The 27,851-nt window shown below is 48.9% G+C and overlaps 1 protein-coding gene across 13 annotated transcripts in view; it reads left to right on the top strand.

The window, feature by feature from the left end:
* pcdh15b (protocadherin-related 15b) overlaps nucleotides 1-27,851 on the top strand; it is a 1,980,039-nt gene that overhangs the window by 1,227,690 nt on the left and 724,498 nt on the right. For all 13 annotated transcript variants that reach the window (XM_038773429.1, XM_038773427.1, XM_038773426.1 and 10 more), the window contains one exon: nucleotides 3,645-3,805. In XM_038773429.1, coding sequence (XP_038629357.1) covers nucleotides 3,645-3,805 — 161 coding nt within the window. The remainder of the gene's footprint in view (nucleotides 1-3,644; nucleotides 3,806-27,851) is intronic.

The following is a 27,851-nucleotide window of genomic DNA, read 5'->3' as shown; positions in this document are numbered from 1 at the left end:
TGCTAACTCCTCTTTGACCTCCTTTAGCAGCCTCAGAAACAATCCATTTGGCCCTGGCAACTTATTAACTTTGAAGGATTCCAACCCTTCGAGTACTTCCTCTCTTTATGAGTATCCCATCCAATATCTCATAATGTCCCTCCTGGACTATTATATCTGAGTCATTAAACACAGAGACAAAATATTCATTTAAAACCCTCCCCACAGCCTCAACATCAATATACAAGTTCCCTTCTTCATCTCCGATAGGTCCCACTTTTTTCTAATAACCTTTTACCATGAAAAGATTGGTAAAACGTCTTTAGTTTTCTTTTAAGATCACTTGCAAATCTTTTTCATGCCCTCTTTTTGATTTCCTTTTTTACTTGATCCCTGCACTTCTGATACTCATTGAGGCTATCTGCAGTGTTTAGTTCTTTATGTCTATTTTACGCTTCCTTTTTCTGGTTTGACTGAATTGTGATCACTCTCCCCGATATGGTTGCCAACTGTCGCTTCACACACTCGCCCTTCTTCTTTCCCCTAGGCTAGGTCTAGAATTGTATCTCCTCTCATTGAGTTTGTCACTGAGAGGTTGAAAAACTTTCCTGGACATGCTGCATGAATTTTTATCCCTCAGTGTCCCTTATCTTATTTTAAACCCATTGATATTGGGATAGTATCCTGCTATTATTGCCCTCTTGTTCTTACAGGCAGAAATTTGTTTACATATTTGTTCTGCTGCCTCCCTTTGACTATTTGGAGGCCTGTAGTGTACTCCCAGTAGTGTGTCTGCCCCTTTTTATTTCAAACTCAACACGTAAAGCCTCGTTTGTTGACTCTTTCTGTATATCATCCCTTCTCACAACTGGAATTGATTCTTTAACCATTTGTGCTATTCTCCTTCCTTTTTTATCTCCCACTCTTTCGTGTCTGAAGACTCTATAACTGGGGTTGTTGATCTGCCATTTTTCCCCTCCTTTAGCCAACTTCCGTTGTAGCAATAACATCCTGCTGCCATGTGGTATCTGTGCCCTTAACTCATCTATCTTGTTTGTAATACTCTGCATTGAAGCATAAACAATTTAACCCCATAATTTTCCCTTGTTGGATCCCTTTAAAACTTTGCTTCTTCTGTAATTCCAAGTCCATCATTACATCTTCGACATCATTATCTACTTCCATTTTCCTGAGCTGAATCTGACTGATCTGATCCTACTCAAGAGATCCCTGCCCCTGCCTGACTGGTTTAAAGTCTCCGCAACAGAACTAGCAAAAACCCTCAAAAGGACATTGGATCAGCTCTTCCTGGGTGAAACTGCCTGGTTTGTACAGGTTCTACCCTCTCCGGAACCGGTCCAGTGCCTCAAGAATCTGGATCCCTCATGGCTATAACCATCATTCCAGCCACAAGTTCATTTGGTCTATCCTCTTATTGCTGCTCTTGTTAGCAGGTGGAACTGGTAGTAATCCTGAAATTACTCCATTTGAGGTCCTGCTTTTAGTTTATCTCCTAACTTCCTGTACTCAGCTCGGAGGTCCTCATCCCTTAGTTTACTATGTCATTAGTGCCAGTGTGTACCACGACCACTGACTGTTCACCTTCGAGCCCCCCCTCCACCCAAAATGCCCTGCACCTGCTCCGTAACATCCTAGATGCTGGCACGAGGGAGACAACATACCATCCTCAATTCAAGTTTACAGCCAATAAAGCGTCTTTCTGCACCCCTAACTATTGAATCTCCTATCACTTTTGCTCTGACACTCGTTTTGTTCCCACCCCTCTGAGAAACAGATACCAACAGTGCCATGAACTTGGCTACTGCTGCTTTCCCCTGAGAGGACATCCCACTCAACAGTATCCAAAACAGTATATCTGTTTCAGAGGGGAAAGACCACAGGGAACTCCTACACTACCTTCCCGAGTCTTTTAATAATAATCTTTATTGTCACAAGTAGGCTTGCATTACCTCTGCAATGAAGTTACTGTGAAAGTCCCCTAGTCGCCATACTCTAGCGCCTGTTCGGGTACACTGAGAGAGAATTCAGAATGTCCAAATTACCTAACAGCACGTCTTTCAGAACTTGTGGGAAGAAACCGGAGCACCCGGAGAAAACCCACACAGACACGGGGAGAACGTGCAGACTCTGCACAGACAGTGACCCAAGCCGGGAATCGAACCTGGGACCCTGGCACTGTGAAGCAACAGTGCTAACCACTTTGCTACCATTCTGCCCGTTGTTCCTGATTGTTCCTGATGGTCACACACTGCCTTTCAGCCTGAGCAATCCTCAACTGCAGTGTGATCAACTTGCTAAACATGCTATCCATGTCTTCCTCAGCAACGAGGATGTTCCATAGTGAGTCCACCTACGGTTAACTAGAAGCTACATTTGGACACGTCTTCAGCACACATGAGCATCAGGGATGCTAGACATATCCCCCCATTTCATACATTGTGCTGGAGGAGCATATCATGGGTCTCAGGTATCCTGCCATGACGTCCCTCTCAATTAAGTAGTTACTCCCTTAAAGAAATTACGTTAGCTAGGGGCCTTATTTACATTAGTTAGGAATCTTGTTTCTTTCCAAACACCTCTATTATAATTGCACAGTATTATTCTCTACTCTTTTTTTTAGTCCCTACCTTAGTATTAAGCAATGAATTACTTTAATAGTTTGAAAATACTGACCGGTACTTACTCGTCCCACATCACTTTTTGAACTGCTGTTTGTTAACTGCTCATCTTCTGATTGAGCACTAGGTCCTCTGCAATCCTCTCCCCAGTTATGGTGGCCATGGTGAGTTTTCCCAGAACGCTGCTCAGGGCCTCCTCACTAATGATGTTAGGATTCTTAAAGAACTTGACAGGGTGAATGCTGAGAGGATATTTCCGCTCGTGGAAGAGTCTAGGACCAGAAGGCATATTCTCAGAATAAAGTGGTGTCAAATTTACGACTGAGCTGAGGAGGAATTTCTTCTTTCAGCTTGGAACGTTTTGCCAGACTGCAGTGTGGGCTGGGTCCTTGTGTATTTTTAAGGCTAGGACAGATAGATTCTTGATCAGTGAGGAAATCAAGGGTTATGCGGAAAAGGCAGGAAAGTGGACTTGAGGCTTGTCAGATCAAACATGATTCTATTGATTGGTGGAGCAGGCACGAGGGGCTGAAAGGCCTACTTCTGTTCCTACAGCTTATGGTCCAACAATAATATCAATAATTGCAATGGTGGTACATTTCCAATTTTGGAATTCTAGCTTTGGAACCTTGCTTGACAGAAGTAGCAGGCCAGATAATTATGCATGATGGCTTTTCACAGTAACTTCAATGCAGTGGTAATGTAAGTCTACTTGTGACAATAAAAAGCTTATTACTATTATTATGAAGATACATCTGATTCACGACCTTTCCAGTTTCCCTATTATTAATTTTAATGATGTAAATATTTACTTCTGTATTCTATTTTTTGATCTGCCTTTCTGCTAAGGGAAGCTCCACAGCAGGACTGCCACCTCAAGATATTTTGCCCCTCCAATTTTCATTCGTAATCGTATTGTTGTCACTTACTTTGTGATAGAGAGAAGGAAAGTATGTGATTGTTTAATCTGAATTCATTAAATTCTCATTATATCACTTTAAAAAAAAATTTCATTCTGTAAAACAGGAACACTTCTGGTGGATAACTTGCAGATTACTGGCCATGCAGGCGGCCCAAATCCTACTATCGCCTTATCGTTGAAAGGCAACAATGACCACTGGGTGCTTCTGGACGCTGTCAATCAGAGACTCTATTTGAACAGTACCGGCCGAGTTCTCAACAGAGATGTAAGTTGTACTTAAGATCCCACAACAAATGTTTTAACATGTGGAAAAAAAAGTATTATGTGTTAAATGTTCACATGGACGGTAACTTTTTGAGGCCCTATATTTTTATCATCTCCGACGTGTTCAGCGAGAATCCTTTCAAAGTTAACTGATTGTGTAAATGCCTTTGCTTATTTTGACCTTTTATTTTGCAAGAGCCATAAATAAGCAGATATGTACTAGATAACCTTTAAAGGGAACTCCTTCATGCTAAAATTAAAAATTTAATGGTTTCATCTTCATGCGACATATGTATAATACACCCGTGCTTCATGTTTATAAATGTGGCGGTCAATTGATGTCTCAACTTGCTGTCTACACACCTACATTTGTTTTCATGTGACAGAGAGTGAACTGTTTTGTTTAGTAGACTGCCTTTTGTAAAACAATACCTCGGGCCTCTTTTATCATTTTGCCAATTTCGCTACTTTCTAGTTTATAGACATTTATGTCTTATGTTTTATGTTACATTTCTTTCATCTGTGTGAGGGCTTGAATCTCCTGGTATATTTGAGTATTCTTTCTTCGCCTTTTATTCTTCGTCCACCATTGTCACATAGGACAGGATAATTTTGATTCTTTATGAGGGAAATAATGATCCTGGGTCACTGCCCTTTCGATCAGCAAGTATCATGTGCATTTCCCATTTAGCTGCCCAATCCCCAGTTCTCTTTATTTCATTGTCAGAAAGAGTTTTAGCTGTTAAGGACAACTTTCCAAGGTGCACCCAGTGTTGTGACACTGCACAGTCTGAATGATGGGCAAGGAATCATAAAATTAAACTGCTAACCTTGCATGCTTTGAGACAATGAAGATGTGTTTGTGAAAGAGCAATGGTTGACAATAACACTTCAATTGGTAACATTTCAGAGATTGTAAAAACTTTGAATGGAATTTCCCCTTTTGGACTAAGTCCAATGGCAGGGTTTAAATGGGAACATGGAGAGTTCCCCACCAGAAGCCACTGGGAATTTGTGTGGTAGCATGCGACCCTGATCTCATCAATTGTGCCCCCGAGAATTTCCCAATGTTTTGTGCGACAGGGCGGGCTGGACGCGTGCTCCACACCATCATATCTAGGCTCCAATTTAAAAGGCTCCTAGACAGCAACTTACAATTCTGATTGAGGACATGGCCAGAAGAGGACAGGAAGCTCCGATGCCCAAAATCAACAATACCTCACTAGGCATCCTGCTCAACCACATGGAGGCCAATACGGCCATATTCTACCCGCCGGATAGGAAGCAAACCCGGTATGGGAGAACATCTCCAGGGCAGTCAGTGCCCAGGGCCTCGCAGAGGTCTGCCCTGCAATGCTGAAAAAGAATGAATTATCTAAGCTGCGCCACCAGGGTGAGTGAACCCAAAGCTGCTCACATCCACCCGTGTGTTGAGAGCACCAGTAAACACTGCTAATGTCATGCCTTTCCGAGCCTTTAACTTGTATCTGCAATTGGGCTCACTGCGCTGGAGAATGCTGACCCAGAGCCACTGTGGACAACCTACAGTGCATCAATCACATGGCACACAATCCAGTGCATTACTTTGAACACTGCATGGGAAAGATAAATGAAACCCAAATGCTGTCAGCTCCATCTTCCCTCTTTGTGCAGGGAGGTTAAACCATAATTGAAGAAAGAGGGAGATGATGGGAGAGGGTTGGTTACACTTAAAATAACAGTTTGACAATGAGGAGCAGGCAGCCCAGCTGACAGGAGTGGGGCGGGACAGATCCAGGTATATCATAGAAACCTAAGGGTCATGGGTGCATCCATGCTGGAGGCAGCTCATGCAGTCAGTCGCTCTCTCTCCTGTCTCACTTGCAGGTCCCACCAGGACGATCGCAAGGCCCAAAAGTGAGTAAGCCCTGTTCAGCATGCACACATGTTCAGAGAGGAACAAGGACGTCACTGATGAAGGAAGTGCATCTGGAGAGATATCGTAGCAGGCCTAGCACCCTCCACTGGCCCAGATACACACAACTTGGTGATCATTAGCTCTGGTTTAGGAAGAGTGCCACATTCTGGTAGACATTGCACAGACACATGTCCACATCAGGATGAGGCAGGATCAGCCAAACTTACCGGCACTTGGGGAGTGCTGGGGAAGAGACATCTACAAGGTTTGAGTCCAATGGCAGGCCTACGGAACTGGCCTTCCATGAGAAGTTGCAGAGGCAACAAGAGACAGGGGAAAAACAGGCAGATGAAGTGGTGCTCATATGTACATGCATAGTTGTCTCCATGGGGATGGTGGTGGACCCCATAGAGAAAGTGGTCCAGCAGCTTCTGCTGCAGATGCATGCAGACCTGCACTCTTTTGCTGTAGCTTGGGTAGCTTCTGCAGTGGGTATGTGAGAGGGGGCAAGGCACCTCAATCTCTCTTTCCAGGTCCTCCTTTTCCTCAAGGGGACAGGACGGGGTACTTGAGCACCCAAAGGGAGAAGGAGCAGCAATTGGAGACCCCAAGAGCTCCACTCAGGGCTCTCTGAGAGTAATCGACCCTTCCGAGTTTTCTTTTCATGTGTCACCTTTAGCATCCTCCTCTGTCTGCAAGTGGAGCAGCTGCTCCACAGAAAGACAGTCAAAGTAAACCAGGGCCCTCCAGATCTCAGATCTCCAGGGGTCAGTCGCTCAGGTTACCAAAGGTAACAAAGCTAACTGGACAGCAGGCTGGCTCCGCCCTTGCTGTGGCTGTAGGGGAACAGTGATAGAGAAAGAAAAATTAGGATGTTCTGAATTCAAAAGTGTTTGGAATCGGTATGCTTGTTACACATATCACACTTTGGTAAATATGGTTCTTTTGCATTTTAATTACATCTGATGTGGTGTTTTGTGAAAGTATTTAAAACCATGTTTCCCCCCACCATCATCGTCCATAGGAGATTCCATGTTCCCTGGAATCAGGTGCAGGGAGTAAAGGTCTTTTCCAGGGCCCTTGCAAGCCATGTGCAAGAGATCTCCCACAAATCATAGAACCAAAGAACCATAGAAAATTTGCAGCACAGAAGAGGCCATTCAGCCTGTCTTGTCCATGCCAGCCCGAAGACATCCAGGTCCCCTTTCTAATCTCACCTTCCTGCACCCGGTTCATAGCCCTGTAGCTTACAGATCCAGGTACTGTTTAAAAAGAGTTTTGGGACCCTGCCTTCACCACCAACTCGGCCAGCGAATTCCAGTCTCCCATGACCCCCTGCGTAAAAAAGTACATTCTTCACGTCCCATCAACATCTTCTGCCACTTACATTGAACCTATGTCTCTTGGTTCTAGAATTCTCTACCAAGAGAAACAGTTTTATCCTGTGCACTCTATTTTGTTACACAATGTAGAAATGCAAACTAACCACTGAACCTTTGTTCCTGAGACTCTTTTTTGTCCTAAGGCCATAGTATTGTCAGTACTACATGCTGGGTTCACCTTCAGTTGTCCAGTTGAGATGACCTCCGCCCCCAATGACCTAATTCCCATGCAGGATCTTGAAATCTCCACCACAAGGCACTGCATAATTGTGAGCCACCATGGTGCTAGTAATGTTTAAGGTTGATCTAATAAATTTTTCCCATCATCCACACCCTCCCCCACCATTACCATTGACCCCCCACCCCCCCACCCAATAATCACATCTGACCCTCCCACTTTCACCATTCAACCCTCCCCCATCATCTTCCACCCTGAACAGGTCCCCTACCTTCTCTAACAGCCCACCCCAGTACGATAGACATGCCACCCCTTATCCTGCTGACCTCCCCCAAAATCTGTATCACCATCTGCGACCCTTCAACAACTCTCAGTGTTGCTTCGCTCAACATCACTGCACCCTCACTCTCCCTCTCGTCTCACACTGCGCCCTTGAACTGTCACCATCCCATCCTACTACTGATATCCTGATTATGCTCTTCCCCAGGAATCCATCATTGATTCTACTGACCCCTCCCTCTGAATCTCTTCCCCCTCATACCTTCACAACCCCACCCCTGCCCACACTCCAGCACAGTCTGACCAATCTCCCGCGCCATACCAGCTCACCGATTTTACAACCCCTGCAGCCTCTCTCTGCATTAGACCGATTGCAGGAAAATTCCACCCTTTTTTGTGTCTCGAGAAAAGAAAATACTGGACGTACACTGCAGATCAAGCAATATTGATAGAGAGGCAAATACAGATAGAGATACAGATAGAAACAGATAGAAAAATACAGATAGAGATACAGATAGAGACAGATAGAAAAATTGATAGAGAGACAATTAACAATTAAGACTGATGACTTTCTGTTAGAATTGGAAAGGGTTAGATATGGAACATTTAAAGTAAACACAGGGACAAGGAAAAGGATAGGGGGAAGGATATAGAGGAAGGTCTGTGATAGCATGAAGGGCAAGAGGGATGAAACCTGGAAGCCCCATGGAACCCCTGGAAGCAATGTCCGATAGCCAGGTCTCCGAATTTGGGGGCTATGCGTCCCTCCAAGCTAATAGTATCCGTCTCCGGGCTACCAGGGAAGCAAAGACCAAACATCTGCCTCTTTCTCCTCCTGGATTCCCGGGTCTTCCAACACCCCAAAACATCGCCACCTCTGGACTCAGTGCCACCCTTGTTTTTAACACCGTGGACATGACATCTGCAAACCACTGCCAAAATCCCCTAAGGTTCTGGCATGTCCAGAACATGTGGACATGGTTCGCTGGTCCTCCCGCACATTTTGCACACCTGTCTTCCACCCCAAAGAATCTGGGGCTGGTTTAGCTCACTCGGCTAAATCGCTGGCTTTTAAAGCAGACCAAGCAGGCCAGCAGCACGGTTCGATTCCCGTACCAGCCTCCCCGGACAGGAGCCGGAATGTGGCGACTAGGGGCTTTTCACAGTAACTTCATTGAAGCCTACTCGTGACAATAAGCGATTTTCATTTCATTTCATTTCGGAAGGCACAAGGAGATGGTAATAAAGCGCAAACAATACACTCTAGCTGGGGGACTTCAATGCCTTCAATCATCAAAAGTGGCTTGGTGGTACCATCACCACCGAACACACTGAACACAGTTGGCAGAGTGAGGCTGTGGCAGGTGGAGAGAGAACCAACAAGAGGTAAAAATCTGCTTGATCTCATCTTCACCAATCTACCAATGGGTATTGGTAAGGCTGACAACCACACAGTCCTTGTTGGGACTAAATCATAACTGCACATTGAGGCCATCCTCGGTTGTGTTGGGTGGACACTTTGCTCTCCATTGAAGACTTCACTGCTGTCCTTGTCTCCGGTGTCTGCATCTGATCAGTTTATATGCTAACTATGTACCTTTTTTAAAAAATAAACATTTTATTGAGGTATTTTTGGTATTATAACAACGCGGAGAAGTCGACAAACGGTTGCCACCTCTGGGCGAACCTCTGGGCGAACCCTAACAGTGACCCTCCCAAGGCGAACTTGATTTTCTCCAAACAGAGCAAGTTAGCAATGTCCGATAGCCAGGTCTACGACTTTGGGGGCTATGAGTCCCTCCAAGCTAATAGTATCCGTCTCCGGGCTATCAGGGAAGCAAAGACCAAACATCTGCCTCTTTCTCCTCCTGGATTCCCGGGTCTTCCAACACCCCAAAACATCGCCACCTCTGGACTCAGTGCCACCCTTGTTTTTAACACCGTGGACATGACATCTGCAAACCACTGCCAAAATCCCCTAAGGTTCTGGCATGTCCAGAACATGTGGAAATGGTTCGCTGGTCCTCCCGCACATTTTGCACACCTGTCTTCCACCTCAAAGAATCTGCTCATCCGGGCCATTGCCATGTGAGCCCGATGAACGACCTTGAATTGTATCAGGCTGAGGCTGGCACATGTTGCGACACGATGATTCTACTCAATGCATGCGCCCATAGACCATCCTCAATCTCTCCTGCCAGCTCCTCCTCCCACTTACACTTCAGCTCCTCGTTCTGCATCTCCTCTGACCCCATAAGTTCCTTGTAAATGTCAGAGACGCTCCCTTCCCCTACCCATCCTCTGGAAACCACCCTGTCCTGAATCCACCTTACGGGTAGGAGCGGGAAGGTTGACACCTGTTTACGTAGGAAGTCCAGCACCTGCAGACACCTGAATTCCTTTCCCCTCGCCAACCCAACCTTCTCCTCCAGCGCCCTCATACTCGGAAAGCTCCCCTCTATAAACATATCCACCATCCTCTCAATCCCTGGTCTCCGCCATATCCGGAAACCCCATCCATACTTCCCGGGGCAAACCGGTAATTATTACAGATTGGGGACCAGGCCAATGCTCCCTCTGCTCCCACATGTCTTCTCCATTGCCCCCAGACTCTCAGGGCCTCCACCACCACGGGGCTGGTGGAGTACTGTGCTGGCGGGAATGGTAGAGGCGCAGTTACCAACGCCCTCAACCAGTCAGTTCATCTCCCTCTGGAAGACCGAGACTCCATTCGTGATACCGAAAAGAACCCTTAAAAAGTGGTAGAGTCGTCCATCCGCTTCGAACGCAGTGTACTTTCGGTCATTCGTGCGGATGGGGAGCTGGAGGGAGGCGGACTTAAGGTCCACCGTGGAAAAAACTTTGTACTGTGCGATCCTGTTGACCAGGTCGGAGATACATGTGCGAGGATACGCGTCCAGCTGCGTAAACCTGTTGCTGGTCTGACTGTAGTCTATGACCATCTGATTTTTCTCCCCGGTCTTAACCACCAGCACTTGTGCTCGCCAGGGGCTGTTGCTAGCCTCGATAACTCCCTCCTTTAGAAGCCTTTGGACTTCGGACCTGATGAAGGTCTGGTCCTGGGCACTGTACCGTCTGCTCCTGGTGGCGACGGGTTTGCAATCCAGGGTGAGGTTTGCAAACAAGGATGGGGGATCGACCTTGAGGGACGCGAGGCTGCAGACAGCAAGGGGGGCATAGGGCATCCAAATTTGAATGTTAAGCGCTGGAGGTTGCACTGGAAATCTAACCCCAGGCCTGCTGCCACGCAGAGGTGGGGAAGGACGAAGAGCTTATAGTTTTTAAACTTCCTCCCTGGGACCGTGAGGTCCGCTATACAGCACTCTGTGATCTGGACCGAGTGCGAACTGGAGGCCAGAGCGATTCTTTGTTTTACCGGATAAACGGGAAGTGCGCAGCGTCTTACTGTGGCAGGGTGATCAAAACTTTCCGTGCTCCAGGAGTCCAACAGGCAGCTCATCTCGTGACCGTTGAGGAAGATCTTCGTGGTCGCCGTGGAAAGCGTGCGGGGCCGTGACTGATCCAACGTTACTGAGGCGAGTCGTGGCAGGAACTCCGAGTCGTCATCTGGCAGAGAGTGGTCACTTGCGAGGTCCTCGGCGCCGATCCAAGATGGCGGCGCCCGTCGGCCGCACATGGTGGGTGGTGAACAAAATGGCGACGCCAGGGGCTCGCACGTGGGGTCGGGGGCCCAAAATGGCGACGCCCGGTGATCACTCGTGGCGGTGGGGGGTGGGGGCAGAGAGGTCCGCGGGCACGTGAGGAGCGCAGGGGCGGGGGGGGGGGAACCCACGGTCGCTGCTCGGGACTGCAGCGACCGCCTTTGATTGGCAAACGGCCCTAAAATGGCCCTTTTTGCCGCAGCTTTTACAGGTTGCGGTGCGGGCCGGGCAGCGCTGGCGGGGTTGCTTGGCCTGGCCGCAAAAGTAGCAGCGGGGCCCCGTGGGTATATCGGGGCGCCCTGCAGCACAGGCCTGAGGGGGTTCAGAGTCTGTGGAGGTGAGGGGGGTCGTGTTCAATGCTGCCCAGGGGGCTGCCGCAAGGTCGGGAGCGTACCCGCGGGCGTTGCGGTTAGTGACATCGAGAGATGAGGCGAGGGCCCGTGCCTCAGCGAGGCTTAAAGTTTCTTTCTCTAAGAGTCTCTGGCGGATCTGGGAAGATTGAATACCCGCAACGAAAGCGTCTCTAATTAAAAGTTTGGTGTGCTCGGCCGCAGAAACTTGTGGGCAGGTGCAGTTTCTCCCCAGAACAAGGAGGGTCTGGTAGAATTCGTCTAAAGGCTCACCAGGGAATTGCTGTCTCATGGCCAGTAAGTGCCGTGCGTAGACCTGGTTCACCGGCCGGGTGAAATGTCCCTTTAGCAAGTCCATAGCTGCGTCATAGTCTGTTGTGTCCTCTATGAGCGTGTACACGGCGGTGCCCACGTACGAGTGGAGGATATGCAGTTTTTGTTCCCTCATCGGGCGGTTTTCGGCTGTGCTCAAGTAACTATTGAAACACTCCAGCCAGTGTTTAAATGCAGCTGTTGCATTTGCTGCGTGCGGGCTGAGTCGAAGGCACTTCGGCTTGATACGAAGCTCCATCTTTTAAAACTTGTGCATTAAATTGATGCACCATCAATTGGACACGAGTCGAAGATGTGATGCAAACAAAGGCTTTAATGCACAAGATGTGTGCCCGGCAGCAGACGTACAGAATGGCTGGCTGCCGGGGGAACACTGGTTCTGATGTCCCGCCTTGTAGGTGCAGTTACCTATCTCTCAGCCAATCGGCTGAGAGGTACATGACGTACCCGGGCCAATGGGCAGTGAGTCCTCTGCACCAATGGCAGCTCACTTCTAAGGTACCGTAATAGCCCTAGTCATACGACCACACCACCTTCTCCCTATGGGCCCAGATCGAGATCAGCTCCCCTCTGATCACCGCCTTCAGTGCTTCCCAGACCACCGCTGTTGAAATTTCCCCCTGTGGTTGACCTGCAGGTACTTCTGAATACATTTTCTCTGCCGTTTGCACGCCCCTTCATCAGCCAAAAGTCCCACATCTAATCTCCAGTGCGGGTGCTGGTTACTGTCCTTACTAACCTGCAGGTCAACCCAGTGTGGAGCATGGTCTGAGGTTGTAATCACCGAGTACCCCGTGTCCACCACCCCTGCCAGTAAGGCCCTGCTCAAAATAAAGGAATCAATCCGGGACTACACTTTATGCATGTGTGAGTAGAAGGAGAACTCCTTCACCCTCGGCTGCCCAAATCTCCATGGGTTCCCCCCCCATCTGCTCCATGAACCCTTTTAGTTCCTTTGCCATTGCTGGCACCCTGCCCGTTTTCGAGCTTGATCGGTCCAAGCCAGGGCCAATAACTGTGTTGAAGTCCCCTTCCATGACCAACCTGTGCGAGTCCAGGTCCGGTACCTTCCCCAGCATCCTCTTTATAAACTCCACATCATCCCAATTTGGCGCATACACATTTACTAATACGACCTGCACCCCCTCCAGTTTCCCACTGACTATAATGCACCGACCTCCCACATCCGAGACAATTCTACCCGCCTCAAACACCACCCGCTTATTGATCAGGATCCTGGCCCCTCTAGTCTTTGAGTCTAGTCCCGAGTGAAAAAGCTGGTTCACCCTGCCTTTCTTCAATCTGATCTGGTCAGTTACTCTAAGGTGCGTCTCCTGCAACATTATCACGTCCGCCTTCATGTGGGCACGTGTGTCCGCCTAAGATGTGCAAACACACGTGCCCTCTTGACCGGCCCATTTAACCCTCGAACATTCTGATCAGAATAGGTGATCAGCCTAGTTGGGGGGCTCATTGCCCTTCCCCCCACCCTTCGCCGATCAGCCATCCCCTTTTGTGGGCCCACCTCCAGCCCATCCTCTGCGCGTTCACCGGCCCGCCCCCAGGCAGCCTCCGCCCCCAACCTCCTCTCTCTGTCCCTTAGCCTAAGTCCCTCCCTCGTCAGCAGAACATTTACCCCCCCTCCCCCCCAGTAATAAGACTCTGCAACGCAACCCCTTTAATAAACCGAACATATGCACATCCCCCACTGCGCTTCCGTGAGCTAGCCCGCCCAGCTAGCTTGGTGGCCCCCCATCCCTGGTGCCGGATAGTCTCCCACCTATTGTTCCCTCCCCACCCTCGTCCCCGCTCATACAAACATACTCCAACATCAAACAATCCCCACACAATTGCCCGATAGAAGAACACCAAAATCTAAACAAGCACACCTCCGTCCCCCAGCAGTGCAAATCAAAACCTTAACTCACTCAACTCTGCCACTGGTCCCAAATCAATGCAAAAGGCATTACAAACAGCTTCCACAAAATGAATAACGAGAAACTTTTTTTTAAAAGAACAGAAAAAGAAAACAAAAACATGAACGTTGCAGCAAAGTTCAAAAGTTCTCAGTCCACCACCAATCCTTTCCTTTTCACGAAGTCCAGCGGGTCCTCAGGCGACTCGAAATAAAAGTGCTGTTCTTCATGCATGACCCAGAAACGGGACAGATACAACAGTCCGAACTTCACCTTTTTCTTAAAAAGAATCAACCTAATCTGGTTGAAGCCTGCTCTTCTCCTGGCCACCTTCACACTCATGTCTTGGTAAACCTGCAGGAGACTGTTCCACTTACAGCTCCGTGTCTGCTTGGCCAACTGTGCTCCTTATCCAAGTACCTATGGAATCTCACCACCATTGCCCTCAGGGGGGTCTCCCATTCGTGGCTTTGTCGCGAGTGCTCTGTGAGTCCTGTCCACCTCCAAGGTTCGGAAGAATGCCCCATCCTCCAGCAGCATCTCAAACACGTCTGCGATATATGCCCCAGCGTCCGCTCCCTCGGACCCCTCCGAGAGCCCAAAGATTCTCAAGTTCTGCCAGCGGGACCTTTTCTCTAGGTCCTCCACCTTCTTCAGGAGTATCTTCTGCTGGTCTCTCAGCATCCCTACCTCCAACTCCACCACAGTTTGATGTTCCTCCTGCTCAGCCAGTGCCTTCTCTACCTTCTGGATCACCCGATCTTGGCCATGTAAGTAGTATGACGGTACATCATGAGAGTACCTACCATCATCTGAGGACTCCTTGATCTAATCCCTCATTAGCTCCTTTGGTGCCTTTGAAGGAGTTCAAATGCATGAATTATGAAAATGGGAATGGATAATAACTCAACGTATTGCCCAGCATGACATTTCAGAAAATGGTGCCAACAAATCAACCAGTGGCTGTTAACTGCCATGTGGCAGTGTATTGTCTAATGCTGACATTGCACCTCTAGACTACTCCCTTTTGATCTGTCAATCGCTGAAGTCTGGTGTGTGTGTCACCCTGTTGATCCAGGATCCTGCTCCATCGCAGTCAGGGTGGTTATAGCTGAAGTGGATCACAGGTTCTCTGCCTATTTCCTGAAGTTGTGCACCTTCTCCTGCATAAGGGAAAGCTAAGAGTAATGAGTAAGAAATGAATTGTGTTATGAGGATGGAACAAGGATATTTGAAAAAAAGTAGCTGTGAGGGATGGGTGTGAGAGGGCAATATGGTGAGTGTGAATATTGACTGTTCAGATGAAGATCCGAGGTGATGTCTGGACAGAAAGTAGTATGTGGGACTGCAAGGTGTGCCAATCAGAGGAGCGCTGTGCCCCCCCCCCCAACCCCCCGCAACTAGGTCAGTCAGATAGTGATGAATGTTTTCTGAAGGTGGCATGACACCATTGTCTTGCTGATTTCAAAACTTTCTGCTTCATTTGGATGGATGGCCTTGTCCTTCAGTCCACAGGAAAGAATGTCTCTTTTTTGACCCTCATGACCTCCAGTGTGAACTCCAGGGAAGACTCAGGGAACGATCTTCCCACATTTCCCTTCCGTGTTCGCCTTCAGTGTGCTTCAGGAACAAACTGTCCTGTAGCCATTCTGATCCCTGATGGGATCACTTTAAATAGAGCAGCTTCAGTGACAGGAAGCAAGTCAACACCACCCCCAAAATCTTTTTGATTTCCACAAAACCCAAAAGAAGTGTTCTAATCCCGTTGGCACAACAATTCGATTTCTCATCCTCTGCCAGCCTCCTAGGCATATGCAGCAGTTTCCTTGAAGTTCCCTATTTATTGCTTTTCTTTCTTCGTCATTGGAACAAATTTTGGAATTTCTTACATAACAGCATTCTTGGGAACCTTCGTCAGATGTTCAAGGAAAAGATCCACCAGTGCAGGTCACATGTCCAAATGCTAGCACTCTTAGTGCCTTTTCAGATTTTCCTGGATTTTGGATTACCCACTGAATCAGATAAAATCAAGCATGTGATAAAGGTAACCATTTTACCTTCAAGTTTCTGGACTGGTCTGAGGTTTCTCAAGTTTTTTTATGATATTGCCAATCCCTCCTGAACACCTGTATTAACATATTCTTGGTGAGGCAAGGTCCTCATATTTAATTCTCGTATTTAACGTCCAAGCTCCAGAGTGTGAGGGGACTAAGACCTCACTTTATATTCTGTTAATAATATATATATGGATATTCTCATGGCTACTCCTAAAACTTTAAAAGTTAGATAACATGAGTGAAGTTATGTCAGAGTGTGACCCTCGAACAAAAGGAGCTATCTGTCAGGAATGCAGAAACTTGGGGCGGCATTCTCCGACCCCCCCCCCCCCCCCCGGGCCGGGTTGGAGAATCAGCGGGGGGGGGCGCGTGAATCCCGCCCACACAGCCGCCGAATTCTCCGGCGCCGGATTTGGTCCCTTACTGGCGGGACCTGGCGGCGTGGGCAGGCTCCGGGGTCCTGGGGGGAGGGGGGGGGGGGGGCGAGGCGATCTGGCCTCGGGGGTGCCCCCAAGGTGGCCTGGCCCGCGATTGAGTCCCACCGATCCACGGGCGGACCTGTGCAGTGGGGGCACTCTTTTCCTACGCGCCGGCCGTGTAAGCCTCCGGGATGGCCGACCCAAAGGTGAACCCCCCCACCACGGCTCAAGCGCGGGGATGACGTCAGCAGCCGCTGACACTCCGGCGCATGCGCAGACCCGTGCCAGCCAGTGGAGTCCGTTCGGCCCCGGCTGTCACGGCCTTCCACGCCGGCCGGTGGGGCTCAAACCACTCCACCGCCGGCCTAGCCCTTGAAGGTGCGGAGGATTCCGCACTTTTGGGGCGGCCCGAAGCCAGAGTGGTTAATACCACTCCGTCCCACCAGGACCCCCCGCCCCACCGGGTACGGGAGAATCCTGCTCTTGACCCTTGTTATCTCTGAAGAGACACTAATGACCCCCTTGAGGGCTGCAGAGACCAAATACAAAAGCCACCTTCATTTCATAACCAGGTTTAGCCACCCAGAGTGATGTTGTCTGCTCGGGCAAAGGATCCCCACATTCTCCCTTTCAATTCTTAAAGGTTGGGACATTTAACCTTCTCGGGAATTCAGACAATGGATGAAGACAATGTGGAGAGGTGGGAGTCATGTGTCGTGGACCTCTAGATTGTGTAACCAGCACTATTGACTTGCTCAACAACAGAATCTCAGTCTGCCATTTTACCACACAAACAACAGCATCGCAGAAAGAAGAGCTCTGTCTGGACTGAATACCTGGCCCCATCGGCATCGTTTCTACTGGAATTTCTGTACCATTGCCTAGAATACTGATTCATCTCCGTCTGCCTACCTCATTGTGTGAAGCCAACACCACCAGACAAGTGAATTGTGCGACATTAATTTCAGCCCACTGACCTTAATGAAGGAATACCTCATTGGACTTTGATTCTGGGCTCATATGAAACAATATTTAGTTTCTTTGTGGTCACTGCACTGTAAATCTTTTCCCTATCCCTCTTTTACGGTATGAGTGCAAAAGAGAACATGTTGCTTCAATCTTCCTACGTTTCAGTGTGTGAAAATAAACTAAACCTTTGAGTTCACCATATCTCAAGTTTGGTGTGGGATTATTGATTTAAAATTGATTCATACCAAAACTGAGGGGTTTGAAAATACTTAGAGATGGAAGCAAAATAAAAACACCTTTCTTATGCAGACGGATCGTGAGTGGAGAAATTAGTGCACGTTAAATTAACAACCCCTCCTGTCCAAACCAAGAGTTCTGGAATTTTCCCCCTAAACTGTATGGGTGGAATTTTACTTTATTTTGGCTGACTATGGCAGTGGGCAGTAAAAGCGGCATTGAAGCCAACGGCTTGTTGTTTGGGACACAAGAGAAAAAAACTTCAAGGGGCAGTTCCCACAGCATTACGCTGGTGGGGTGAGCTCTGACTCAGCCGACACACCAGCAATTTTGTTTTTAAAGATCAAGGCACCATTTTTAAAAGCTACCTCAGTGCACAGCAGTTCACTTGCAATTTGCCCCCCACCACCCACTTGCTCCACCCCCCACATGAAAAGGCACTCATGAAAAGTCCCACGGCACTGCCTCCTGACACCTTCCCCCAGCAAGTGCCGGGGCATGCTCCTCTCCCCCCTGAACGAAACACTCACCTGAGCTCCTCTAGGAGGCCTACCCACAGTGGCGTGCAGAGGGGGGGGAGGGGGGGGGGGGACGGTGCGTTGGCCCCGGGCATCCATTGGATGGGGGCTTCAATCAGAGGCTATTGCTCTCCCCAATGTCACCCAGATGCCTACATTTTTCCACCTGAATTTAACAAATTGTTTTGCTAAGCGTCACAATCAAATCCAGTGACTACCGACATGTACCTTGTGTCAGGGTGAGGTGACTGCGCTCCCAGACTCCCCCGCGGTGCGGAAACCGCTCTATCCGCCACGCAGACGGGCGGCCCGGGACTGCACTTGTCCAAGGGAGGGGGAGCTCCTCACATGCAGGGAAAGGCCCCGCCCCCTGATCTGCGTGCTGAGATGTTGACCAATGAAAAAAGATTGAGGACCGGAGGGACTGTGGTTCTCCAGCCAATCAGAGCGCGGGCTTTGTGTGAGTGATAATTGAGCTTTCACACCGACGGAATCTTCCTCCTGTCTCCAACATCTGTGAGTAAAACACTTTCTTTTCTCCCCCTTTCCATTTCTTTTTTCATTCTGACCATCAATTGGTCACTTGCAGCAACTGAAGGGAAAGGAAGTGAATCCAGGGAGGGTTCAGACTCTGGAAAGCTTGGCCCAGGTCTCTCTCTTAAAAATATTGACATCCTTTGCTCCCTCAGTTTGACACATGAAATGAAATGAAAATCGTTTATTGTCAGGGGCTGTTTAGCACAGGGCTACATTGCTGATTCGATTCCTGTAACAGCCTCCCCAAACAGGCGCTGGAATGTGGCGAATGCGGAATGTGACAATAAGCGATTTTCATTTCATAAGTAGGCTTCAAATGAAGTTACTGTGAAAAGCCCCTAGTATTGACCAGGACACGGGGGTAACTCCCCTGCTCTTCTTCGAAATAGTGGCTGTGGGATATTCAACATCCACCTAATAGGGACAGACAGAGCCTCAGTTTAACAACTTATTTGGAAGAAGGCTGTTCTGACAGTGCAGCACTCCCTCAGTTCTGAGTGTGATTAGGGATTCAGTCATTCACCCCAACTGCTGACACACCAGCGAGTTCACTCTGGGGAGAGGCTGTTCACCTGCTCTGTGTATGGGAAGAGATTCTCTCAATTAACCAACCTGCTGACACACCAGAGAGTTCACTCCGGGAAGAGGCCGTTCACCTGCAGTGTGTGTGGGAGGGGATTCACTCAGCCATCCATCCTGCTGAGACATCAGTGAGTTCATACAGGTGAGAAGCCATTGACCTGCCCTCTGTGTGGTAAGGGATTCAGTCATTCATCCCAACTGCTGAGACACCAGCGAGTTCACACTGGGGAGAGACCATTCACTGCTCTCTGCACACAGCGGTTTAGAACATCATCTACACTGAAATGAAAATCACTTATTGTCACAAGTAGGCTTCACTGATGTTACTGTGAAAAGCCCCTAGTCGCCACATTCCGGCGCCTGTTCAGGAGGCTGGTATGGGAAGTTATATTCAAAATGTTTTCCTTTCTCATAATATTTCTCAGTATATTAGGCCTTATACTTGAGTCTTTGGGGCATACAATCAAGATTTGCCCCGGGCATCACCAGACCTCTGCACGCCACTGCCTACCCATCAGGTGTACGTCGTGGGAGACTAGTCAAAATTCACGCCAGTAGCCCTCATGCTGACATGAATGGATTATCTTACAGGGGGGGAACGATTAGACATAGAGGCCTGATAATGATATTCAAATTTATTATAATAGTGATGCCGCCGTACAACGTTGGGATTCCTGTTACGTCAATGGCGGGGAGAATCTCTGTCAGACTTCCTGCCCAGGTCAAACACGAGTTGGGCAACTCACGAGATTCACACTCCCATCACCAATCCTAGCCGGGAAGAACGGGAGCGGAAAATCTTGGTCCATGGCCGGGATTCTCCGACCCTGCACCAGGTCGGAGAATCGCCCCAGGGGGGCGCGAGATTCGCACCACGCCGCCCCAACGCCGACCTGCTGATTCCCCGGCACGATTCTCGGGCACCCGCGGGATCACCGCTGCGCTGGTTGGGGGCCGTTGAAAGCCCTCCCCGGCGATTCTCCAGGCTTCGAAGGGCCAAGTGCCAGCCAAGTTCGGCCGAGTCCCACCGGCGTGGGTTATATATGGTCCCACCCAGCGGGACCTTGGAGTTCTGGCTGCGGGGGCTGGCCTGGTGGGAGGGGCGGGGTGAGGGGGGATCTGACCCCGGGGGGGGGGGGGGGGGCTCCACGGTGGCCTGGCTCGCGATCGGGGCCCACCGATCGGCGGGCGGGCTAGTGGGGGGCCTATGTTCTTCCACGCCGGGCCCCTGTAGGTCTCCACAATATTGTCTGGGGGCCGGAGAGGAGATGGGAACTCACACGCATGAGGGGACTCTCGCCGGCCATGGCGCACATGTGCGGACTTGCGCCGGCCGTAGTTGGCCGGCTTTCGGGCGCCGGAGCTACAGACACCACTCTGGCACTGTACTCGCCCACTAGGAAGGGGTGAATACCTGCCACTTGAGGCCCGTTGACACCGGAGTGGCTCACGCCGCTTTTCACGCCAGCATCAGAACTTGGCCGAGGGATTGGATAATCCCAGCCCATGTCTCTGTACTTTATAGACTTCCCCAGAATTTATTGATTCAATCAAGCTTTCAGTCACCTTAGCAAATCTTTCCCTTCCGGCCTGATTTGTTTGCTTATGTGCTCCTGTGCCTTGAAATACTTATTTTCACATTAAAAGCACTGCATTAATGCAAATGGTTATTGTAGGCCACTGCCAGCTCCATAATGATTAGAGAGTTTGTATTCATTTTGCGATGAAGCCACTTATGATTCCCTTATGAGTTGTATGATTCAGAGATTAGTTTTGGAATGCACACATCTCATATGCAATATTTTGATTGCAAGAAGATGCACTAAAATGTATAATTTCACCAATATGAACAATTCAGTGTTCTTGTGTATAGTTTGTGAGCTAAATCTGCAAATGAAAATGTATTCTCACCTCTGGGTTGGAAAATTGTGAATTCAAGTCCCACTACAGATTTGATCTCTTAATCAAGGCTGACACAGAGAAGTACTGAGGCACTGTCTGAGATACCTACTTTTAGATGGGTTATTGGATGCGAAAGATCCCATGGCGCTCTGAAGAACTGTTGCCAATTCTCCTGATTTCCTAGATAGCATTCTTCCCACAACCAAAGCCATCAAAAACAGATCAACTGGTCACCATTAATTTGCTCTTTATGGGACCTGGCTGAGTGCAAACCGTCTGTGACTTTTACCTCCATAACAGTGTCTCTATTTCAAAAGTAACACAAGGGATGTAAAGTACTTTAGGATGTCCTGAGGGCATGATAAGGTTCTGTAGAAATGCAAGTTTGATCTTGAATACACACTGCCTTAATGTAAAAAATGATAGGAATGAAAAATAAAAGATGTTGTGATCTAGACCACCCTTCTCCAATCATGTTCCATCTGATTTGTTTGATATTTTGTAGCTTGCAGCTTGTTTTGTAGCTTGTTAACCAAGTCGGGGGGGGGGGGTGTCAGGTAATGTATGTAGATGGAGGTTCAAGCAAGAAGATGTTTGAAATAAGTGGTACTTTCTGGATTTTTCCCCCAGTGATGATAGTGCATAATTCTGTCCAAATAAGCAGTGGAATTACAGCATTTAGTCTTTTACAATTTTCATGCCTTGTACAAGGTGTTGTGTTATTACACCACCTATTAACAGCAATCTTTTGTATAACATGACTCCGCTTCGAAAAGATTAAAATTTGTTTTTGTTTGCATTGTACTTGGCATTATTGTACCTAGCATATTGCTATACCCTGGGTACAAGATCAAAATTTTGGAAGTCTTAACTGTGTCAATTTCAATTATCCACATGAGTGCCCCCTTTGATTGTGGTGAATAATTAAGGTTCTTTTGTGTTTGTGAGATTCATTCACTCATCTGGAATTGAATGAGTTGATGAAATATACTTGTAAATATGCAGATTTAAGCCACAGTTTCACTCCCCATCCTTGGGAAGAGAGTTCTCTTTGTTTCGGGATTGTCTTATCAGCAGGAATGATGTCTGATGGCAAATGTTGGCGGAGGGTGGGATAAAAAAAACAAATCAATCTGTTTGAAGCAACAAATAAGGCATGCATTTGCTGGTATTACTTATGCTGGGTAGAAGTTGGTAATTTATACTCCAGGCTGGGCTGAGGGGGAGTCTCAGGCTGTATACAGTAGCTGATCCGTTTAACAGAGCAGTGAGGAGTACAGTCGGAGGTGTAATGATATGTATATATGTAGACAAGTAAAGGGTTAATTATTACATCTCAGTGCAACACAACCACTAGAGGGCACCACTAGTTCCCACCATAAATGTGAGAACTCAGAGGATCTTGGGTAGTTCTTACCAGCTGTTCCTAGACAGTAGCGTGTAAGAGAGATAGATCACAGCATAATTAATAATAGATAGAAGCAGCACGTGTAGTTTAAATTAGTTATTACTTTAATATAGATTATTTGATTACTAGTTATAGTTCTGTGCAGTGTGCAAACTCAATATTAATCAATCGTTATTCAATAAATTCGTTTTGCTTAAAGTTAAAGATTGGTGATTTCTTCAGAAACACACCAGCAGACCATTCTGTATTACGAAGCAAAGAGTAAAGACATATTACCAAAGAGTAATATGACAGGAGGCACAGGTATCACTCGGGCACATACTGTGGGTAAACAGGACATGTCGCTGCAACAATGTTCTGGCAAAGAGCAGCAATGTATCAACCTCCCCGGACAGGCGCCGGAATGTGGCGACTAGGGGCTTTTCACAGTAACTTCATTGAAGCCTACTCATGACAATAAGCGATTTTCATTTCAATGTCAAAACAAAGGACAGAAAATGGTCTCAATATAAGGTCCAGAAAGGAGTCCACACCGAGTTGAACAGGTTGAGTCAAAGGAAATAGGTTTAATGAAACAGAACAAGAGTACAGAGCAATTATTCTACTCCAGAGACTGCTCACAGTTCATGGCCCTTGGCCATGTTGAAGAGGCACCCCGACCCTTAGTGGGGGAGTGTGTATTCCCCATTGGGACTATTAATCCTCCAGTCTCATAGTGTCCCATCACCTGCTTATGGTTCCATTAGTATCCCATGGCCAGCTTAGCCCCAGGTAATGACAGTCTCAACATTAGGGACATTTATCAAAAGCTTTAGGAAAGAAATAATACATTGAATTCAAAGATTAAAAAATCACTACGCACATTAAAATGCAGAAAAGAAACAAAAACTTCATTAAACTAACCAGCTTCAAGCATAATTGATGCAGAACTAAACATAATATACTTAATAAGGTGAAACTTTAATCCTGATTCCTGGCTCAATTTGTTAAGTGTGAAATGCAGTGAGAAAGAATGAATGCATTGATACAGAACGGTTTCAATCCTCTAGAATTATCTGTGCTTCACAGTCAATTAATTACATTTTAAACCAGAGTCACTGCTGTTACATAGACAAACATGGCAACCAGTTTGTAGACAAGCACCTACGAGATGAATGATCAGGCAATCTGTTTTTGATTGCGATGGTTGTGGGATAAATATAGGATATTGGGAGAACTCACCTGCTCTTCAGCAACTAATATCTCATGATCCATTGAAAGACAGCGCTGGGCGGGATTTTCCATCCAGCGACACGTATTTCCGAAATGCGATTGGGCAGAGATTCGCACATGAGCCGAAAATCAGAGAAAATAAAAAACCTGTCCGGAATCTCACAGACCCTGGTGCACAGGCGCATCTGCACCATCACGGAGGTCCTATGTGCCCGGTCAGAACAATACATTAAATTCAATGTGGACCGAGCCAACCAGGATACCCGGCATCGGGATTGCCTCCATCGCCGGGATGGCTCAGGCACAGCGGGTGATCGATGGGATACATGTCCCCCTATGCGCACTGGCCATGATAGGGGCCAGTGCTCACAAACTGAAAGGGGTTCTACTCGATGAACGTGTAGCTGGTGTGTGACCATGAGCTTCACTTCATGCATGTTTACGCCCGATATCCGGAGAGTGTGCATGACATCTTTATCCTGGCACACTTGACAGTTCCTGACACCTTCAAGGCACACCCCAGGATGAGGGGTTGGCTCCTGGGCATCAGGGATTGTCCGCTGCTGTTGTGGCCGATGATGCCCATCCGGACGCTACAGATCGACGTAAGAACATGCTGCAACTATGCCCATGCAGCGACAGGGTGTATTAGAGCAGTGCTTCCTGAAGATGAGGTTCAGTTGCCACTCTGGAAGAGTCCTCCAGTGTAGCACTAGGAGAGTCTCCCACATCGGGGTAGTCTGCTGCATCCTCCACAACATTGCACAGCAGAGGGTCGACGTGCTGGAGGAGCGGGATGAACATCAGGTCTCGTTGGATGTGGAGGAAGGCTAGGATGGTCAGGGCATGGGGCTCGACAACGGGGCCTGGCCATTGGCATGAACTTCCCCACACAGACCCCAATGACCGCCGGCTGATCAACCCATCCCATGACCACCTTCCCTGCACCAAACCCCTCCGTTATCCTATCTGCCTCACTGTGGGGTGAAGGCTCTGGGTTGGCAGCAACAGCGGGGCTGGTCCAGGGGATGGAGGATGACGACGACCTGCTGCGCGATAAGCTCTGGTGCTCAATGTTGTTCAACAAAATTTGACTTCTGCCCATGGTAGCAGTTTCCACCATCCACCTGGGTGATGCTTGCTGGTCATTCCATCCCACGGTCCCATTCAATCATTGGGGTTGTGGAGGTGGGGACGGTGCACAGGGGGCAAGAGGTTCAGGTTGAGAGGGAGGGGAAAGGGTGGGGTACTGGGGCAATATGCAGTATCCGACCTTGGGGCCTCGGCCCGTGTACTCTTCCAACATCTGCCCATAATTATTTGGCAATTTAACAGGGCTGATTCACCTTCCCTGCACATTGTTTTGGGTTGTGGGCCTGCACAAGTGTCAACTTAACTGGTGTCTATCTTTCTAGCCTTACGGGCGCTCACACTATGTCTAGGTGGATCCCCAGGCGGGACTTCAGGAGGGGAGGTGACCTGCTGCGATTCCCGCCCTGTGACATTGGTCCCATTTGGCAGCGGTCCTCTGGAATGACTGGGCTCGGATGTCCCAGGTGGCATGTTGTAATACTGTTCTGCACATTGCCCAACAGATGCACCAGGGACAGGAAGGAGGGTAGTCCAAGGTGCTGTGGTGTTCCAACACCTCCCCTGTGAGAGTCACCGGCACGGGCCCCACCACCTCTTCCTCCCATGCGGTGCCTTATGGCTGTCAGGCTACTCTTTGGGATGGGAGTTCGCTCGGAGCAAACACTTAGGGCTCCTCCGCCACCCGGCACTGCCAGTCCTGGAGGCCTCTTCTCGTCTCGACCAGGGTCTCTGTGCTCATGCACATGGACTGGGCCTCCTCCTTCTGGGACTGTGCTACATCACTCAATGGTTAGCACTGCTACCTCACAGTGTCAGGGACCCGGGTTCAATTCCAGCTTTGGCTGGCTGTCTGTGTGGAGTTTGTACGTTCTCCCCGTGTCTGCTTGGGTTTCTTCTGGGTTTCCTCCCACTGTGCAAAGATATGCAGGTTAGGTGGATTGGCCATGCTAAATTGCCTCTTGGCGTCTAGGGATGCGTGGGTTAAGTGGGGTTACGGGGTTGCAAGGACAGGGTAGGAGCCTGTTTTGGATGCCCTTTCAGAGGGTTGGTGCCCATTCGATGTGTCGAATGGCTTCTTTCTGCACTGTAGGGATTCAATGATTCAACTGTGCCACCTCCCTCTGGGACTGGCTCAGGTCAGCCAGCGCCCGGGCAATGCTTTTGATGCCCTCTGCCATAACCTGTTGTGACTGGGCCAAGCTCTGGAGTGCCACTACAATGTCCAGGTGGCCATGGTACATAGTTGCCTGTGACAGTGCTGCCCTGTACTGTGCCACGGCTACCTCCCGCACAGATTTTCCCAGGCCTTAGACATCCTGACCCATGACCGATACCTTCGCCCTCAAGGCCTCCACCACGGACACCACCTGTGCGGTGTTGGCCTGGGTGGACTCCTCCAGCAGCACCTGCAGCTGCTGGATGGGTTGCTCAAAACCCCTCAGGTAGTCCCCGACTCTGTTATTGATGGGACCGCCTTTTCCAGAAACCCGAGACCCAACTGAATGGCAGCTATTCTCTGGGATCGGGCCGCCCTCTGTTCGTCCGCCCCCTCAGGGGTTCCTACCTCCACCTGATGTACGACTGCACACGTGTGGTGCGCTCCTGATAGTGCCCCAGGAGCCTCTTCACTAATATGCCCAACTGAAGCGAGTGTCTCTGGGATGTTGGTTACAGTTGTGATGGAAAGTCAGTGTCATACCTAGACTGGTGCTCCGGCATGTTTTGGGCTGGTGTTTGGGGGATCACGTCACTGTCCATTGCCGACTCTTCATGGGAATCCACTTGGGGTCGGGGGCGGGGGGCACGTGAAGGGTCCACCTTGTTGCCAGCTGATTCTGCAAGACATAGATTAGAGATTAGAGAAATACAGCACAGAACAGGCCCTTCGGCCCACGATGTTGCGCCAAACTTTTGTCCTAGGTTAATCATAGAATTTTGGACAATTTTTCATGGCCAATCCACCCAACCTGCACATCTTTGGACTGTGGGAGGAAACCGGAGCACCCGGAGGAAACCCACGCAGTCACGGGGAGGATGTGCAGACTCCACACAGACAGTGACCCAAGTCAAAATCGAGCTTGGGACCCTGGAGCTGTGAAGCAATTGTGCTATCCATAATGCTACCGTGCTGCCCTTAAGAAGTTAACCTACACTCCATTATTCTACCCTAATCCATGTACCTATCCAATAGCCGCTTGAAGGTCCCTAACGTTTCCGACTCAACTACTTTCACAGGCAGTGCATTCCATGCCCCCACTACTCTCTGGGTAAAGAATATAGGACAAGATGTATGATTGGTTCGCGGGTTGGGGTGGTGAGAGGATGGTGAGGAGGTGGTATGGGGTGTTAAGGGTGTGGTGAGGTGGTGAGGGGGTGGTGTGGGGGTCATACCATGCGTGCCATAGGGACATCACAACTCAGCTGGGCTCACTTGGTTGCCTGATACCGACCTCCGCCTCGGTGACTGCCCTCTCTCTGTGCCCACCAACCAGTGGTGTAGGATGGGAGCAGGCATACTGCCGGCGGGTGTGGTTCGGTCACCCTCCCAATGGGTGAGGGGTGTTACAGCTGTGTGGTACACGGATTGGTCTACTCAACCTGGCCACCCTGAGGAGGTCATACAGCTTCTTCCTGCACTGCTGTCCACTCCTGGTGGTTGGGCTCACGGTGCTCATGGCCTCTGCTGGTGTATGGTGGTGGGTGGCAACCTCCTTCCCACCCTGGGGAACAGAATGGCCCGCATCTCCCCCAGAGCGCCCAGCAGGGTCTCAAACTCTGCATCTGTGAACTGGGGTGCTGCTCTTTGTGCTGTCACCTTGTTGGGTGGGATGACTGTGTGTGGGGCGTGGAGTGCTAAGATTCTGGGATTCTGGGATTTGGACTGAGCAACAATGAAGAAACAGCAATATGGTTCCAAGTTCAGATGGTGTGTGTGTGGCTTGGAAAGAAACCCGAAGGTGGTGGTGTTCCCATACATCTGCTGCTCTTGTCCTTCTGGCTGCTAGTGGTTACGGGTTTGGGAGGTGCTATTGAAAGAGCCGTAATAAGTTACTGCAGTGCATCTTTTGCTGCAACTATACGTTTGTTGTGAAGAGA

This window comes from Scyliorhinus canicula, chromosome 16 (assembly GCF_902713615.1).
Source record: "Scyliorhinus canicula chromosome 16, sScyCan1.1, whole genome shotgun sequence".
Taxonomy (NCBI): Eukaryota; Metazoa; Chordata; class Chondrichthyes; order Carcharhiniformes; family Scyliorhinidae; genus Scyliorhinus; species Scyliorhinus canicula.
Note: the sequence above shows the minus strand (reverse complement) of the source record. Positions and strands in the feature narration are given on the sequence as shown.